Genomic DNA, 17,845 nt, shown 5'->3' on the forward strand with positions numbered 1-17,845 from the left:
TCTCTATCGCCACCTATTTGACAAGCGACCACTTTTGTACGAACTTCGAAACACTTAAAGGGATAGTTCACCCAAAAATAACATGTCTGTCATCGTTTACTCACCCTCGTGTTGTTCCAAAACGGTAGGCCTATACATTTTTCTCTTCTGCTGAACACAAAGGAAGATATTTGAAGAATATGGGTAACCAAACAGTTAGTATCTTTTCTATGGAAGTCAACGGTGCCCCACAACTGTTTGGTTACAAACATTATTTAAAACTTCATCTTTTGTGTTCAATAGAAGAAAGAAACTCGTACAGGTTTGGAAGGAACAACATGAGGGTGAGTAAATGATGACAGAATTTTCTATTTTTGGGTACACGTAAGCACATTAATAGTACATCCTGCTGTGAAGGTTGTTAAGCAATAACCATATTGTTTATTTTCAGTCCATAAGTGCAATAAAAAGAAAGATAGTTTTCAAAGCCTTTAATACAACTTAAGGCAAAAAAACACCACAGGTGACGTGAAAGGGTAAACAGTTCAACTAGTAGATATCATCATAGTGCAGTACATTAAAACAACTGTTTTGTTTTTCTGAAAAGCTATGTTTAAATATGCAACTGAGACATTTAATTAAATATGCACATATTTGCATACATTCCCAGAACAGAAATCTGAACATTGAATAAAGCCAAGTTTCATTTTGTTGACATAAAGGTTTGGCACTTTATTTTAAGGTGACGTAGACACGTTAGTACTTATGTACTTACTATAGTTATAACAGTAAATTATGTTATTAACCCTAAAGCTATTAAATTAAAGTTATTAATTACTAACCCTAAACAGTAAGTACATATATTTAATTAATATTACTCAATACTTATTTGAGGAAGTACATTGTAACCACGTCACCTTAAAATAAAGGGTTACACTTTATTTTAAGGTGTCATTGTTACAGTGTAATTAAGTACTGAGTAATATTAATTAACTACATGTACTTACTATAGGGTTATGGTAGGATTAGGGTTTGGTTGAGGGTTACTGTAATTATGCATAATTTACTGTTGGAAAGTACATGTAACATATGTAACAAGGGCACTGTAAAATAAAGTGTTACCAAATAAAGTGTAACAGAAGGGAGTTTGGATATTTCTTTTTATCACTTCATAAATCAGAAAATACTGCCAACAGCCAGAAGAAGAAAAAAGCTTTAAAATAATCTTTAAATGCTATATTCGGTGAAAACCTTCAGAATATAGACAGAAATACATTTTGAAGTATCTAAGTGCTACTAAAATGATTTCTGGCAACAAAAAAGAAAAGAAAAAGATATACATTGTAATTGAGATCTACAAACACAAATAGACCAAAGCCTGGTTTCACAGACAAGGCTTATAGATTAAGCTAGGATTAGGCTTTACTTCAATTAGGACATTTAAGTAGCTTTTATAAATGTGCCTTTAAAAACATTACTGGTGTGAATCTTGAGATAAAACAATAGCAATGCCATATTTTAAGATCTGTCAGTGCAAGTTGCTTTCAGTTAAAAAAGCTCAAACATGCATTTTAGTCTGGGACTAAATGAAACCAGGTACAATAAATGTGTATTGTAAATGCATTCTTTCCATTAGTCTGAAAATAGCCCAAAACTGACTAATTCTACTGACACTGGTTTTCCCTGTAGTGTCTTGCCTTAATAGATAATATTTGAAGGGTAAGATATGTTTGCATTTACCTATTTATTACGAAAAGATGCAAAGCTTTAGAACAGTGGTCGGGAACCTATGGCTCGCGAGCCACATCTGGCTCTTTGACAAAAATAATGTGGCTCAGGTCTCTCACCCTTTACCAACAAATGATCGATAAAAGAAATTAGACACATCAACAGAGATCCACTCTCTGCAGAAAAAAGCAGCCAATTACAATTCCCTTGTTGAACAGCCTACCGAAGTTAATGAAACGTATGATAATTAATAACTAATATTCAAGTTGTGCCGGCCGTGCGCGTTCAGTGCTGTTCACGAGTGTCACGAGTCGCGACAGCAATCAAAACCCACTTACGTTTCTGTGGTAACAGCTTCTGCTCTGGGATTCAAGCAGCTGTGGCTTGTTTGAGGTAACCGAAAACCATTTTTAGAACAGCAGCGAAAATGTAAAAGTAGGCTATACAAACTTGAATATATCCTTTTATTGAAACTGGTGGTCTGCTGTGGAAAAAGACATTTCGAAACATTTCACACGTGGGTACTTTCGCTTTTGCCGCAGAGACCCTTGTGATAAATAAATGTGTATTTATGATAATCCACGCAGATTTCAGTTGACGAAAATTAATGATAAACGCGCGATAAGTCGCGAAAGACAACTGAATTACTGACAGGATGCTGTGCACGCGCTCCGAGCGCAACACGGACAAGCACAGCTTGTGCTCGGCTTCATGTCAAATTAATAGGCTACAGAAATATATCAAAATGCCAAGTCGAGTATTCACGTAAACATAGTAGATGTTCACACACACAAAGAGGATTTATAACTCAACCTCACAAAGCCCTGCACAATTAATTCCATATTGCAACTTATTTATTGTTCGCTGCATATGTGTTTGTTTTTAGTTATGGACCTAATAATTACTATTGTTGAAATTGTATCGGGGAAAAAAGCATGTTTTTTAATAATAATTTAATATAATTTTTTACTGTGGCTCTTTTGGAAAAATGCATTAACCAAAAATGGAAAAATGGCTCTTTGGTCAAAAAAGGTTCCCGACCCCTGCTTTAGAACCTTCAAATGAACCTCATGACAACAGAAAGTTACATATGAAATGTTATGGATAACAACAGAGAATAGTCCGGCTGAAAATGAATATGTTCATCTGCTAGTTCAGCCAAAAATGGAAATTCTATCATCATTTACTCACCCTCAAGTTCTTTGTTCTGCTGAACACAAAACATATTTTGAAGTATGTTTGTGATCAGACAGTTGACGGTAGCCATTGACTTCCATAGTAGGATTTTTTTCCTTCTTCTCCTTAATGGAAATCAATGGTGCCCTTCAACTATTCGGTTACAAACATTCTTCAAAATATCTTTTGTGTTCAGCAGAACAAAGAACTTGAGGGTGAGTAAATGATGATAGAATTTTCCTTTTTGGATGAACTATCCCTTTAACAGTCTGAATGATTTATCGTCATGTGTTAAAGTAAATACAGAAGCCAGTCTGTCTGAAACAGGTTGCAATGGCATATGACAAATATAAAGGTCTGAAACATTTCCAGTATGAGCAGAGGCAGAACTAACTACGGCACATTTAAATCAAACAGTAGTACACTATTAAGTGGATGGCATGAGTGATCCTGCACATGAGCCATATCAATAAGCCTTCAGTCTTTTAAAAAGCTAAAATATGGAATGGCAACAGACAACACTGCCAAAAATGATTTTATTAGTCTGTATTTTTGTCCGGTTTTCCTTTACAAATATACAGTAAATCATAAATCAAGATACTTTTATTTTAAAAAGGAAAATGACTTAAGATATTAGGTCTTGTTTTCTGAAAAATGCATCAAAATGAAGTGAGTTTATGCTTAAAAAATGTAATCTGTTAATGGGGTAAGTAATACACAAATAATATTGTGTATTACACACACACGCACGCACGCACGCACGCACACACGCACACACGCACGCACGCACACACGCACGCACGCACGCACGCACGCACGCACACACGCACGCACACACGCACACACGCACGCACACACACACACGCACACACACACACGCACACACGCACACACACACACGCACACACGCACACACACACACGCACACACACACACACACACGTTTGGAATCCTTAAGAGTTTTTAAAGAAGTCTCTTCTGCTCACCAAGGCTGCATTTATGATATTAAAAATACAAAAAAGCTGTAATATTGTGAAATATTTTTAAAATGTAAAATAACTGTTTTCTATTTGAACATATTTAACAATGTCATTTATTACTGTGATGCAAAGCTGAATTTTGAGCATCATTACTCCAGTCTTCTGTCACATGATCCTTCACAAATCATTCTAATATGATGATTTGCTGCTCAAGAAACATTTATGATTATTATCAATGTTGAAAGCAGTTGTGTAAAAAAAAATTTTTTTAGGATTCTTTGATGAATAGAACGTATTAGAACGTATTAGAACGTAATAGAACGTAATAGGGACTTAAAGAAATGAATACATTTATTCAGCAAGGATGCATAAAATTTATCAAGTGACAGTATTACAGACATTTATAATGTTGCAAAAGCTTTCTATTTCAGATAAATGCTGTTCTTTTGAACTTTCTATTCATTAAATAATCCAGAATTTTTTTTTTACACAACTTTTTTCAACATTGATAATACTAATAAATGTTTCTTGAGCAGCAAATCATCATATTAGAATGATTTCTGAAGGATCATGTGACTCCAAGACTGGAGAAATTATGCTATTAATTCAGCTTTGAATTACAGAAATAAATTGCATTTTAAAATATATTCAAATAGAAAAAAGTTAGTAATATTGTGAAATATTTTTACAATTTAAACTGTTTTTGCTGTATTTTTGATCAAATAAATGCAGCCATGGTGAGCAGAAGAGACTTATCAAAATAGTAGTTTCCAAACGTTTGACTGGTAGTATATACAGTATATATTGTATTCTTCTTAGCCCACTGCCAAATGTTTTTTCATGTTTTAAGCATAAACTCATTTAATTTTGATAATTTTTTTAGAAAACAAGACATAAAATCTTTTTGTTACTCAAGTAAATGTTTCTTGATTTAAGAACGTTTAAATGTTTGTAGGAAAATCTATTTGTGTGTGTGCAGTGAATACTGAAACTTAGGTGAAGTGTGTAATTTCTACAACATCAAACAGAATGAACCGGTTTTAAATAAATGGAAGCTCACAGAAGCCATGCATGTCTATTTTTGTGTTACGCTTCCTTGAGATCTTATCTTTACTTATGCAAACCCGTTTGATGCTGCTGGTTCTATAAATTACGCACCTCAACTTGAAGCTCTTATTGGTCACATTTGGATATTATTTTTCGGAATCAAACCAATAAATACAGACTGCTAAAATGTGATAAATTAGAAGCTCCTTGGAAAGTTTATCTACCACTGTGAGGTCAAGAGCAAAGGCACATATTTTGAAGCAGCAGCAATGACATCACCGCAAATCCAGCACGGTCACACTTCCGTCTGTGATGATGACGTGTTGACTAGCCTGAACACAAAAAAGAAACAAAACCTTCCATATGGTGCACATACAGTATGGTGGAAGGACACATAATGAAATTGAATTAAGTAGTGAAGTTCAATATTTAGGGGTGTGTTAAAATCAGGGGTTTTCAATCTTTAAGGGTGTACTCAAACTACACTGTAAAAAAAGTCTGTAAAAATAGGGCACAATGTACTAATTAAATATGAAGTAATTGTGTTGAAAAAGGTTGAATACAGCAATTGCAGCAATTTTCACTTGATTGCACTGCACACATCAGAAGATTATTACTTTGATGGATAATACATAATTATTATTATTTACATAATTATTATTATGACTGATGGAGGAATTTGCAGCTACAAACTACAATCCCTGTTCGTCAATAAGGTGAGAAACAGACCCGTTATAAACCTAAATATACTTGAATTCATTGAAAAGTGTATCCAAGTAGTAATAGTTTGGTGTTTGCTCCCAAATATGCGGGGACCAATCACAAACTGGCTTATCCACCTGGCGTGCTATTGGCGGGTTTAACACAATGATAGAGAAGCGACGAATTGTTGGTCTGATTGGTTGAAGGACTATCCAATTGCGTACAGAGTCATTTGAACGATTCCCGTTGATCCCGCCTCTTGAGCAGTAGAAAATACAGAGCAGACTCCCCAGACTAATGTTCAATCTTAAAAGATTGATCTTCGTCTGGTGATAGACAGACAAAAGGAATTATGAATGAACCGCTCGGTCTATTGAGCCAGCTTGTACATGTGTTGTTTGGTCACTTTCCAAAAGTTGCTAAAAGTTGGCAAATAAATTGTAAAAATTGCTAAATTTGTTGCTAGGTGCTTTTTGAAAAAAAAAAAAAGTTGCTAGGGTAGTCTGAAAAGTTGCTAAATCTAGCAACAAAATTGCTAAGTTGGTAACACTGACTGCATGCGTACCGCGCCCGAGCCCAACCAAACCGCGCTCTGACCCACCTCTTCCAAGTGGCTAAACGATTTCACTTTTCAATTTTATTTTAAATAGTGCTATTTAGGTTTGATTAATTTTTATTTCAGTTTTAGTTTTAATTTATTTCCAGTTAAAGGTGCAGTATGTAATATTGACAGCTAGTGGTTGAAAGGGGTACTGCAGTCCAAAATATTGGAGAGGGTTGTTTCCTCTGCCCCCTCCTCCTCAGACTCGACGTTCACACGGGTTGCCAGTTTGAGAACACACAACAGAAACAAACTCAATTGACAATCGAAGGCGACGAGCCATACGATGCAAGTTGATGAGTTTGAATAAGCTTCCATTCATAGAGATTTCTAGATGGATGCCAAGGCTTTTTAGGTTGGGTAGAATCTGCAATTTCTGACCCAGTTTGTTCGCAGGCTTCCATGACTGTACCACCAACTGGCAACCCGGAGTGTCAAAATACTATTGGGTAAATTGGCAGTGGGCGGGTCCACAGAGACCAAAACAAAAACAGACATTCCGACATGGAACGCACATTAAATAGTAAAATAACAGGCTGTAGCATTGTTTTCAGAGAAACGAGTATGTGAACTTAGCATGTTTCCTGCAAACATATGGTATTTTTATGCTTTAGTACAGTGAAAAAATTACACCTTTAATAATTATGTTATGTTATATTATGTTGAATTCAAGATGGCGGCGCGAGTAGTTCGCGAGGCTCTGGGTCTCTCCAGATTCTGCAATTTTGCGGTATTTTTCCTGCTCATCTCGGGTCTGTTCGTTCAGAATAGTTGTGCCTTAACATCGTACACCCGTGGTGAGATTTTGGATATTGGTTTGCGAATTTCCGACAGTTTTATGGACAATCTTCGACTCCTTCCTGAGATCGCTAGGACACCCGAGGCTATGCACTCTACCCGGCCGGGCGGAAGTGCTCGCAGGCCGCGCCGAGATCGTAAACAAAGGCGGGGAAAACGCGGAGGTCTGAGAGCTAAGCTAAGGCTAAAGCTAAGGCTAACCCCACATCGGCTCTCTTTACCCAGTATTTTCCTTGCCAATGTACGGTCGCTAGTGAACAAAAGGGAGGAGATTCGACTCAGCATCACACACAGCAAGAAACTTTTAAACTGTAACGTCCCAATCTTCACGGAAACCTGGCTAAATGGCGGAATACCGGACACCGCTATTGAGCTAGCGGGATGCCACACGCTCCGGGCGGATAGAACATTAGATGGCTCCGGTAAGACCAGAGGTGGTGGATTGTGCATTTACATTAACAAAGCCTGGTGCACAAACTCTGCTATTGTTGGGAGTCATTGTTCAGCTAACCTCGAGTTTCTCATGGTTAAATGTAGACCGTTTTATCTACCGCGGGAGTTCACTTCCACCATTATAACTGCAGCCTATATTCCCCCGGATGCTGATGCCAAGCTTGCTATGAAAGAACTTCATGCAGCCATCAGTAAACAACAGACTGATCACCCGGAAGCTGCTTTTATTGTTGCAGGTGACTTTAATCATTCAAACTTAAAGTCAGTGCTACCCAAGTTTCACCAGCATGTTTCCTGCCACACCAGAGGAAACAAAACCTTAGACCATGTTTACACAAACATGGCTGGTGCTTACGTTGCGACACCCCTCCCCCACCTGGGACAGTCAGATCACCTGTCTTTGTTCCTCATCCCCAAATATGCACCCCTCATCAACCGTGTGAAGCCATCAGAGAAGACCATCAAGGTGTGGCCTGCGGGGGTTGATTCCACACTCCAGAAAAAGTTTCTACACACAGACTGGAGTGTGTTTGCTTCTCAAGCCACCAGTGGCGCTCACACGGACATTGACTTCTACACCTCCTCTGTATTGGATCATATCAATACCACCATTGACAGTGTTACAACCCAGAAACAGATCACCACATACCCAAATCAGAAGCCATGGATGAACAGGGAAGTGCGACTCCTGCTGAAGTCACGCAATACTGCCTTCAGATCAGGAGATGCACAAGCCTACAGTACATCCAGAGCAAACCTGAAGAGGGGCATCAAAAAGGCCAAGCACTGATACAAGCTAAAGATAGAGGGTCACTTTTCCAACTCTGACCCTCGACGCATGTGGCAGGGCATCCAGGCCATCAGTGACTACAAACCCCCCCACTCCACCCCCGCAGCCACTGATGTCAACTTCCTGAACGAGCTAAACCACTTTTATGCTCGCTTTGAAAGAGACAACAGAGAAACTGCCACCAAGCTCAAACCCTCAGCTGACCCACCAATCACACTCTCCACCACAGATGTCTGCAAGTCACTGAGCCGGATCAGCGCGCACAAGGCTGCTGGACCAGACAACATCCCTGGTCGTGTTCTCAGGGCATGTGCGGAGCAGCTCGCTGAGGTTTTTACAGACATTTTCAACCTGTCTCTTGCCCAAGCAGCTGTACCATCATGCTTTAAACGCACTTCCATTGTGCCAGTGCCAAAACACTCTAACCCGAGGTGCCCTAATGACTACCGCCCTGTAGCACTCACACCCATCGTCATGAAGTGCTTTGAGCGGCTGGTCCTGGAACACCTAAAAGACTCTCTACCATCCACATTGGACTCACACCAGTTTGCCTACCGCAGCAATAGGAGCACAGAGGATGCCATGGCACTGCACTCTGTGCTCACTCACCTGGACAATAAAAACACTTACGCACGCATGCTGTTTGTTGACTTCAGCTCAGCATTCAACACTGTCATCCCAACCAAGTTAATAGCCAAACTTGGAGACCTGGGCATCAATACCTCAATGTGCAACTGGATTTTGGACTTCCTAACTGACAGACCCCAGAATGTTCGTTCAGGATTCACCTGCTCCACATCCATCACTCTTAACACTGGTGTACCACAGGGCTGTGTGCTAAGTCCGTTTCTCTACTCCCTCTTCACCGCCGACTGCAAGCCTGTGTATGGATCTAATTCCATCGTCAAGTTTGTGGACGACACTACGGTGATTGGTCTCATCAGCAACAACGATGAGACTGCCTATAGGGAGGAGATCCAGCACCTGGCCACGTGGTGCACCGAAAATAACCTGCTCCTCAACACCACCAAAACGAAGGAGCTAATCGTGGACTTCAGGAAGGAGTCAAGAGGCACACACGACACCATCCACATCAATGGAATGGCTGTTGAACGTGTCTCCAGTTTCAAGTTCCTGGGGATCCACATCTCGGCGGACATGTCGTGGACGACCAACACCTCCAGCCTGGTCAAGAAGGCTCACCAGCGCCTCTTCTTCCTGAGGACACTGAGGAAAAATCAGCTCTCCTCGGCTATCCTGGTGAACTTCTATCGCTGCGCAATAGAAAGCATCCTGACCAACTGTGTGGCAGTGTGGTATGGGAGCTGCTCTGTTGCGGAGCGCAAGGCACTGCAGCGGGTGGTGAAAACTGCCCAGCGCATCACAGGGACTCCACTACCTGCCATCGAGCACATCCAGAGGAAAAGCTGTCTGCATCGAGCTCGCAGCATCCTCAAGGACTCCTCTCACCCAGCCCACAGACTGTTTTCTCTCCTGCCCTCCGGCAGGCGTTTCAGGATCCACCGGACCAGGACCAGCAGACTAAAGAACAGTTTTTTCCCCAGAGCTGTCTCTTTACTGAACTCAAACCCCCGTTGATCCACTTCCCTCATATACTGATAACTCTCCTACCTCACATCCGCCTTCACTTTGTTATTTGCACTACTGACTGTTTATTACAGTAACAACTGTTTACTTATGCATTTTGCACTACCACACCGTAACTGGATGATGCTCATTTGCACTGCCGACTGTTTTTACAGTACCAACTGTTTACATTTGTATTTTGCACCGTACTTCTAACTGTAATATGCAATCACTTCCACTGCACTTTTACACTTTTTTTTCGGATAGCTTCTGTCCATAATTTATTGCACTACCTTAATCCACTGCCATATTCCTCATTTTAGCCTAACATATCATTGTATACCTCTATCTGTAAAATTCTGTTTATAGTAATAGCCATCTGTATATTATATTATATTCATAGTACATATCCACCTGTAAATTCTGTTTATAGTAAAAGCCATCTGTATATTATATTCATAGTACATATCCACCTGTAAATTCTGTTTATAGTAATAACCATCTGTATATTATTCACTGTACATATTCACCTGTAAATTCTGTTTATAGTAATAACCATCTCTCTATTTATAGATATATTTATATATACTCAGTACATATCCATGTCCTGCACTTATGCAAACGTTGTATATCCTGCACTTGCTGCTATTGCACTTCTGGTTAGACCTAAACTGCATTTCGTTGCCTTGTACTTGTACTTGTGTAATGACAATAAAGTTGAATCTAATCTAATCTAATCTAATTAGTGCAACAACTTAAACTAATTTTAGTTTATTGCCAAGGCAACATTTAGTTATATTTATATTGTATTTAATTTTAGCTTTATTTAATCTAACAGAATTTTTTTTAATAGTTTTAGTTTCAGTTAACGATATTAACCCTGGTGCGAGCGAGGCCCCCCCCACCCTTAAATTTAAAAGGCAGCTATATATTTTCATATATTATGACCAAATTTATAAAGTGAAAATTAATATTATAAATATATGTAAAATAGTATGTGAAAAATATTTTGTTTGTATTGTTACATTGTTAAGTTTTTCTACTCCCTATATTAATGCTGTACTGTATTATTTATTTAGATGTTTTGTTTATTAACTTTTTTTTAATCAAATTATTATTTAGTTAATAGTAGTTCATCTTTTTTTGTATTATTATTATTATTATTATTTTTTACAGCTTTTCTTTAGACATTTCCACAGACCTCCTAGCACTCCCCAGACCCCATTTTGAAAACCCCTGGTTTAAATCACTAATATGGCATCACTCACGGAGAACAGGGGTGGCTCCTTTGGATGCGGGTGGAATCCTCTTTGTTTGCAGGAAGAGATCTCGTCCATCCCTTTGTCTGTCAGCCGAAAGTAGCCCGTCCTGGAGCATAAGTTATCAGACTGTTATTGTTCCGTTTTACCTGCTAACTATCATCCAAAAGAACTAGCACAACATATAGCTGAAAACCTACTCGTTAAATTTAGGCGAGCACACAATGGCTATAGACTCTGGAAGCATCATTTGATAAGAGCAGTGTGTGTGCATGTCCACACTGGATAAAAAGGCCGTCTGTGTCGGATGGGTCTTACAGAAAAGAAAAAGAGAGATTGATTATTGACAAGCTACATAACTGTCACATTAGCAGTCATGCTTTCAGTACAGAAAACACCATACATGAATCCAGCCCAGTGTAATGAGATCGTTCTGATCCTGGATCAGGAAAAGTTCCTCCTCGTTCTCTGTGTCACAGTAATCTGGTCCTCCACACTGCTTGGGCACGATCACGTGCGTCACTGTGAAGGCGTTCTTCATCTGCGAACACAAGCAAGCAGTTTTGTGCTATATTTATAATACCATAACAGATTTCTTGTGGTAAGTTATTAAAGGTGCCATAGAATGCATTGATACAATATTTTAAAGGGGTGATGAATTGAGAAATCAACTTTCCTTTGAGCCTTTGGTATATAAAAGTGAATCGTGATATATAAGAATATCCTGCAAGTTTCAGAGATGATAACGTCCTTGTTAGTCAAAGAAAAGCTTTTATAGACACCAGGCCCAGAAAGCGAGAGATCTCAGAATATGTCGACCACTGACGTAGTAGGATGCAGAAGCACCGCCTCAAGCCTGCCAACCGACTCGTCGAGGAATCGATTGTAAACAAGATACAGGTCGAGACTGGATTTGCAGACCTATTGAGATTAAAAAACAATGCTGTGCCTTCTATATTGGATCCGACAGGAATGGTGCAACACACTTATGTGAGTAAAACATGTTTTTATCTGTGTTAGTATTGCATTGTTACAGATCGTTTGATATCTATTGATTACATAACTTAGCACGCAGTCACAGGCTGGAGAAGGTGTTATTGGTTAATTCGTGATCAGACTCGGACTTGTAACGCCAGTGCTCGCAAAGCCCAACGTCCCGGAGTTATGTGCTTTTCAGACGGGCTCGGGCTTGCGCGTGCGGTTCGCGGTTATATTCACTGATGATCAAGGGAAATGATACAGAAATAACATTTCAACCAATCGCAGGTGGATGAGAGATGAATCATTGTGTTTGATAAATACATTTTGCGAGCCCTGGCTGTGGGCTGGGCGATTCATTCCGCTTGCCATACGCTGTCACTGACAGGGGAGCAGAAGCTCATTAAATATGCAAATCTTATCCAATCCTTGCTGTGGGCATTTACTTCCAAGTCTACAATCGTTTTTCAGAGAGCCTCAAAACCAAGGCAGAAAGTAGCCTATTACTTATTCATTACGATGTTTTTGAATGTAAAAACCACGCAAACGTCATAAGTTGACCTGAGACAACAGTATATAAAAATTTAAAAAGCCAGTTCATGACACCTTTAAATTGTTCTCTGATATCTACATATAAGGTATGTGGCTCAGGTAAGGGTAAAAACCAGATACGGTTTTACATGTCCATTTACAACCCTAGGATTTGTCCCTGGAATGAAATGGGCTGTTATTACCTTATTTGGAAGGGTCATGAATAATAATGTTGAGCTCTGCTCTGATTGGCTGTTTTACAGCAAGGTTCATTTCTGTAGCTCACACAAGAGCAGTTATTCAGCAAACACAATCGCAAACGCAAACAGCACAAGCGGCTTGTGAGTCGTGACAGACCACCTGAATGACACTTTAAGCAGAAAATCTCAAATTGAGATTGCTGAAATGCAGCTTACTAGTTTATTGGTGTTTTCAGATCATCCGTGCGCGAGAGAGCAAACACACTGGATAGAATACATGTTCTTTTAACAGAAAAACTCTGATTGGGGGATTTTAATTATTGAAATCTGGCAACCGCAAGCACGAACGTTCCTCTTCTTGCCCTTCCTTTTCCGTCAACAATACTGCATGTTTATATAGTAACAGTTGTTGTTTAAAGGACGTTTTATGTCATCTTGTCTTGTCATAGTCATGGCAAAAAAGGTAGTCAACAAACATTTTAGTGCACAGTGCATTAACTAATGTTAACAGACACAATATTGGATCTTAAAATGTAGGAACTAAGATTAATAAATGATGTAGAAGTGCAGTTCCTTCTTAGTTAACTAATGTTAAATAAATTGTTACTGTTAAAGAATATCCAGATTAAAAATGTAAACAATCCAGAGGTATTAAAATAATAGACTTGAGTAAAATCTGCTTATTGTTATGAAAATAAATAAATAAATAAATAAATATAAATATATATATAATATATATATATATATAAAATCATATTGGCCTAAAAATAGGCTTCATTTTCTTTATTCAAAATATACTTTTTTCCCCTTAAATTTTGTGGTTAAATATAAGGTTTTGCACGTACCAGCTTGCCACAGAGAATCCCACAAGTCTCCACGGCCCGTGCTGTGTTGGCATCTGCTAGCTTTAAAAATCTTTGGCACAGCTCGGCAGGGACAAAGAGCTGCCGCAAACCGTTTACCAACGCACCTAAGGGAACACACACACACACACTCAATAGAGTAATAGTAATGCCACATATGTCTGTGCCAAATGGTCAGTGTTGAATAAGGAAGTGCAAACTGAGAGCTCTCACTGTGTCCTGCACTGACTGGAACACCAGGCTTCAGCGAGCGGTCAAACGCTGGGAGGCCTGGACTTGGAGAGACGTGGTTTGGGGTTCCTTCGGGGGGCGTCAGTGGTGAAAATGAGGCCTGTGGAGGTCCTGGTACGTCAGGAACCAGGAGATCTCGGGGAGAGGTGGGTGACACCGGGACGCTGAACTCCTGAACTATGCGCTGGCGCTCCTTCTCCAGCTCCTGCCTGCGGATCATTTCCTCAAACGCGCTGAGCTGCTGCCTCTCTCGCTGACGCTCGTGCAGCTCGGCCAGTCTCTGTCGCTCGGCCTCCAGCTCCTTCTGCTTGGCCACTTCTCGAGCCTGGGCCTCATCGTCTGCTCTCTGCCAGGGTTCACAACATATTTGTCAGTAAAAGCACGTGCAAATATTTGAATTCGTTCGTAGGTGTAATTTAAAAAAAAAATCTGCCCCTAAAATGTTACTGTAACTGTAATAAACCCACCTTTTGGACAAGATATTCGGCATGTTCTTTATCGTACTGATTGAGAAGCAACTTTTTCAGTTCCTCAGCCTTTGGGAAGGCGATTTCCTTTAATTTCTGTGGAAAGAATATAAGGGATGTTTGGGAAATTCTCTGACATAAAGCTTTAAAAGAATTTCCCCAGAAAGAGGAAAAGCACATCTCACCCTCATCGTTTCTTTCTTCTCAGGAATGTTGGCTGTTTTATATTCCCGATGTCTGGGAAGTTTTTCAATAAACAACCTAAAAGGAAGTCAAATGTATGAATATTATTTCATTTTTTTGTAAAATAGTGTTTTTATTATTTAAAAAAATATTATAATATATAATTTTTTATTAATATTATTTTTAATCTAATTATTTAGATATTTATCCATTTATTTCTAGTATACAAAAAAAATATTTGTAGTAAATAACAAAATCACTCAAATCACGGTTTTAAACTGTATTTAGACGTCCTAAATTTAGTTTCTCTCCTTAGAAATGTTGACCTTTTTTTTTTATTATTATTTTTTATATTCAATGTCTTGCAGGGTTTTCAATAAACATCCTAAAGAGAAGTACAATGCATGGAAATTATTTTATATATTTTCTAAATATTTTTTTCAAATAATATATTATACATAAAACAACTATTTAATGTGTTTTAAAATCTCTTATGCTCACCAAGACTGTATATTCTATATAAATATATATATATCATTTTTAATCCATTTAATTGTGATGTTTATTGAATGTTTATTTGTAGTATATGAAGAAATGTATTTGTAGTAAATAACAAAATCACTCAGGGTTTCAAACTGCGAAAAGACATTCTAGATTTTCATGGTTGCAAAAACTGCAAATCTCATATAAGATAAATAGAAAGATTTCATTTTGTTTGACCACCTGAGGTTAACGATCAATGTTGTATAATGATTAAGCACCTCTTTTTACGTATCATTAGTTTAAAAAGAAAAACAATTGACTTTAAAAGTTTCAGGCCCTGTTTTGTACTGTGTTAATGGAAATCACCTTTTTTTGACATCAGGAGAACAGCATTGAATCTGATATGTGGAATGAATAACCAAAATGCCAGGCAATTGACACTTTCAGCCTGTTTTTGATGTACTTACGTGATGTACTTATTGTAAAGAATGAACGCATGCTCGACATTCCCCTCCTCTGCATAGATGCTGGCCATTCGGATGATTTCCATCCCTGAGCGGAAGTATCTGCGGGGCGGCACATCCTCGCTGACGTCCACAGAGCTGCCCAGCTTGGTGAGAGCGCGGACCCTCTCCTCAGACGTCAGACTGGAGTCACTGTGCTCAGACATGCTGTCTCCTCCTGCAGATCAATAAGACACTCAGTCTCACTGAGTCTGACTGATCATACTCCTTACTTTGGGTGGAGTTATTTCTATTGTAAGGTTAATGACTGATAAAACAACAGTTTATACTGTAAGACATGGGTTTCAAAAATTATTTGGACACTTTAAAAATGTCTAAAAGCCATTGCATTAGATATCAAAATATGAAATCAAATGTTACTAATACATGCTTCAGGCCAGGGTCTTTTCTCAGAACTGGTACAGGTGTTGTTGTATTAACAACATACAATAAATGCCACTTGGTTTGATTTTTTTTTTTTTAATTCATTGGCATTCATACATTTTAAGTGTTGGTAAATTGTCTAAATGCTTTTTAAGGGCCTCAAGATGTAATTATATATACAGTTGTACTGTAATACGCATTATATGTAAATAAGCTGCGAGACTTCATTAAACACGACCTTAAACTTTAACTTTGACTTAAATCTGGTGGCACCCATTATTGACAGGCCAACCAGCTAAAGACAAAGACAGTAAGATTAGTCTCGCACGAATGTAGCTTTCCTACCTGATTTCACCGCAGTCCTTCACGGTTTCAACGACGCTTTGGTGTACTTATCTTAAATACATTCGTCATATTTAGACATCGTGGAATACAAAGCGTGATGTGTATTATCATAAGACTTCCTGCATCGTATGGAAAGACCCCGCCCACTTCAGTCAGCTGATGGTGAAGTAATGCCGCGGACTGACCAATCGCGAAAGACTTTTGGTTAGTATTGGATTTTTAGAGCTCTTGGACTTTCTGTAAATATACAAAAACTCCGTTACAATAATAATAATATATTAATTCCCTGTTACTTTTAATTATATTTATACACTAAAAGGCAGTGTTTGATTTTTGAACTCAAACAATGCATGACATGTACTATTGTTGGTCCCTTTGTGTGAGCTTACCCATAAGCAAAAATGCTTCGGACCTTTAAATAATAATAAAAAAGATAGTTTCTAATTACACTATCAAGTTTTTTTATGGATGCATGCTAGAATGCAAAAAAATAATAATTATAAGCTTTTGAACTTTTTTTAACCAATATACATCTTTTTAATGTCAATAAATCATTTTATAAATCAGTTTTAAATTAAACTGCTTGTAATATACCATAAAAAAAACAACAGTTGTATTGATTATATATACTTATAATAATTTTAAATTATGATGACCATATACAGGTGCTGGTCATATAATTAGAATATCATCAAAATGTTGATTTGTTTCACTAATTCCATTCAAAAATTGAAACTTGTATATTATATTCATTCATTACACATAGACTGATATGTTTTAAATGTTTATTTCTTTTAATTTTGATGATTATAACAAACAACTATGGAAAATACCAAATTCAGTATCTCATAAAATTAGAATATTACTTAAGACCAATACAAAGAAAGGATTTTTAGAAATCTTGGCCAACTGAAAAGTATATACATGAAAAGTATTAGCATGTACAGCACTCAATACTTAGTTGGGGCTCCTTTTGCCTGAATTACTGCAGCAATGCAGCGTGGCATGGAGTCGATCAGTCTGTGGCACTGCTCAGGTGTTATGAGAGCCCAGGTTGCTCTGATAGTGGCCTTCAGCCAGCAGATGACATGGCACCCCAAACCATCACTGACTGTGGGAACTTTACACTGGACCTCAAGCAACGTGGATTGTGTCTCTCTCCTCTCTTCCTCCAGACTCTGGGACCCTGATTTGCAAAGGAAATGAAAAATTTACTTTCATCAGAGAACATAACTTTGGACCACTTTTTTACCTTTTTGTCTTTAGCCCAGGCGAGACGCTTCTGACGCTGTCTGTTGTTCAAGAGTGGCTTGACACAAGGAATGCCACAGCTGAAACCCATGTCTTGCATACGTCTGTGCGTAGTGGTTCTTGAAGCACTGACTCCAGCTGCAGTCCACTCTTTGTGAATCTCCCCCACATTTTTGAATGGGTTTTGTTTCACAATCCTCTCCAGGGAGCGGTTATCTCTATTGCTTGTACACTTTTTTCTACCACATTTTTTCCTTCCCTTCGCCTCTCTATTAATGTGCTTGGACACAGAGCTCTGTGAACAGCCAGACTTTTTTTGCAATGAC

The 17,845-nt window shown here is 38.4% G+C and overlaps 1 protein-coding gene across 1 annotated transcript; it reads right to left on the minus strand.

The window, feature by feature from the left end:
- Window positions 1-3,443: 3,443 nt before the first annotated feature.
- Window positions 3,444-16,413, minus strand: stambpa (STAM binding protein a). Its single transcript, XM_079804295.1, has 10 exons — window positions 16,269-16,413; window positions 15,504-15,717; window positions 14,556-14,631; window positions 14,371-14,466; window positions 13,886-14,249; window positions 13,655-13,779; window positions 11,504-11,641; window positions 11,301-11,413; window positions 11,110-11,209; window positions 3,444-5,242 (listed from the first exon to the last, which is right to left on the minus strand). Exons 2-10 carry the CDS (start codon window positions 15,704-15,706, stop codon window positions 5,186-5,188), a joined length of 1,272 nt encoding a protein of 423 aa, XP_079660421.1. The 5' UTR covers window positions 15,707-15,717; window positions 16,269-16,413; the 3' UTR covers window positions 3,444-5,185.
- Between the last annotated feature and the right edge of the window lie 1,432 nt (window positions 16,414-17,845).

Source organism: Gobio gobio (genome assembly GCF_949357685.1).
Source record: "Gobio gobio genome assembly, chromosome: 22".
Lineage (NCBI taxonomy): Eukaryota > Metazoa > Chordata > Actinopteri > Cypriniformes > Gobionidae > Gobio > Gobio gobio.

Coding starts and splice junctions, on each gene's coding strand:
- stambpa (XM_079804295.1), bottom strand. CDS start 15,706: ATGTCTGAGCACAGTGACTCCAGTCTGACGTCTGAGGAGAGGGTCCGC. Junction 11,414..11,503: donor TTACACTGGGCTGGATTCAT/GTATGGTGTTTT, acceptor CTTTTCTGTAAG/ACCCATCCGACACAGACGGC. Junction 5,243..11,109: donor AGGAGCCACCCCTGTTCTCC/GTGAGTGATGCC, acceptor TTTTGTGTTCAG/GCTAGTCAACACGTCATCAT.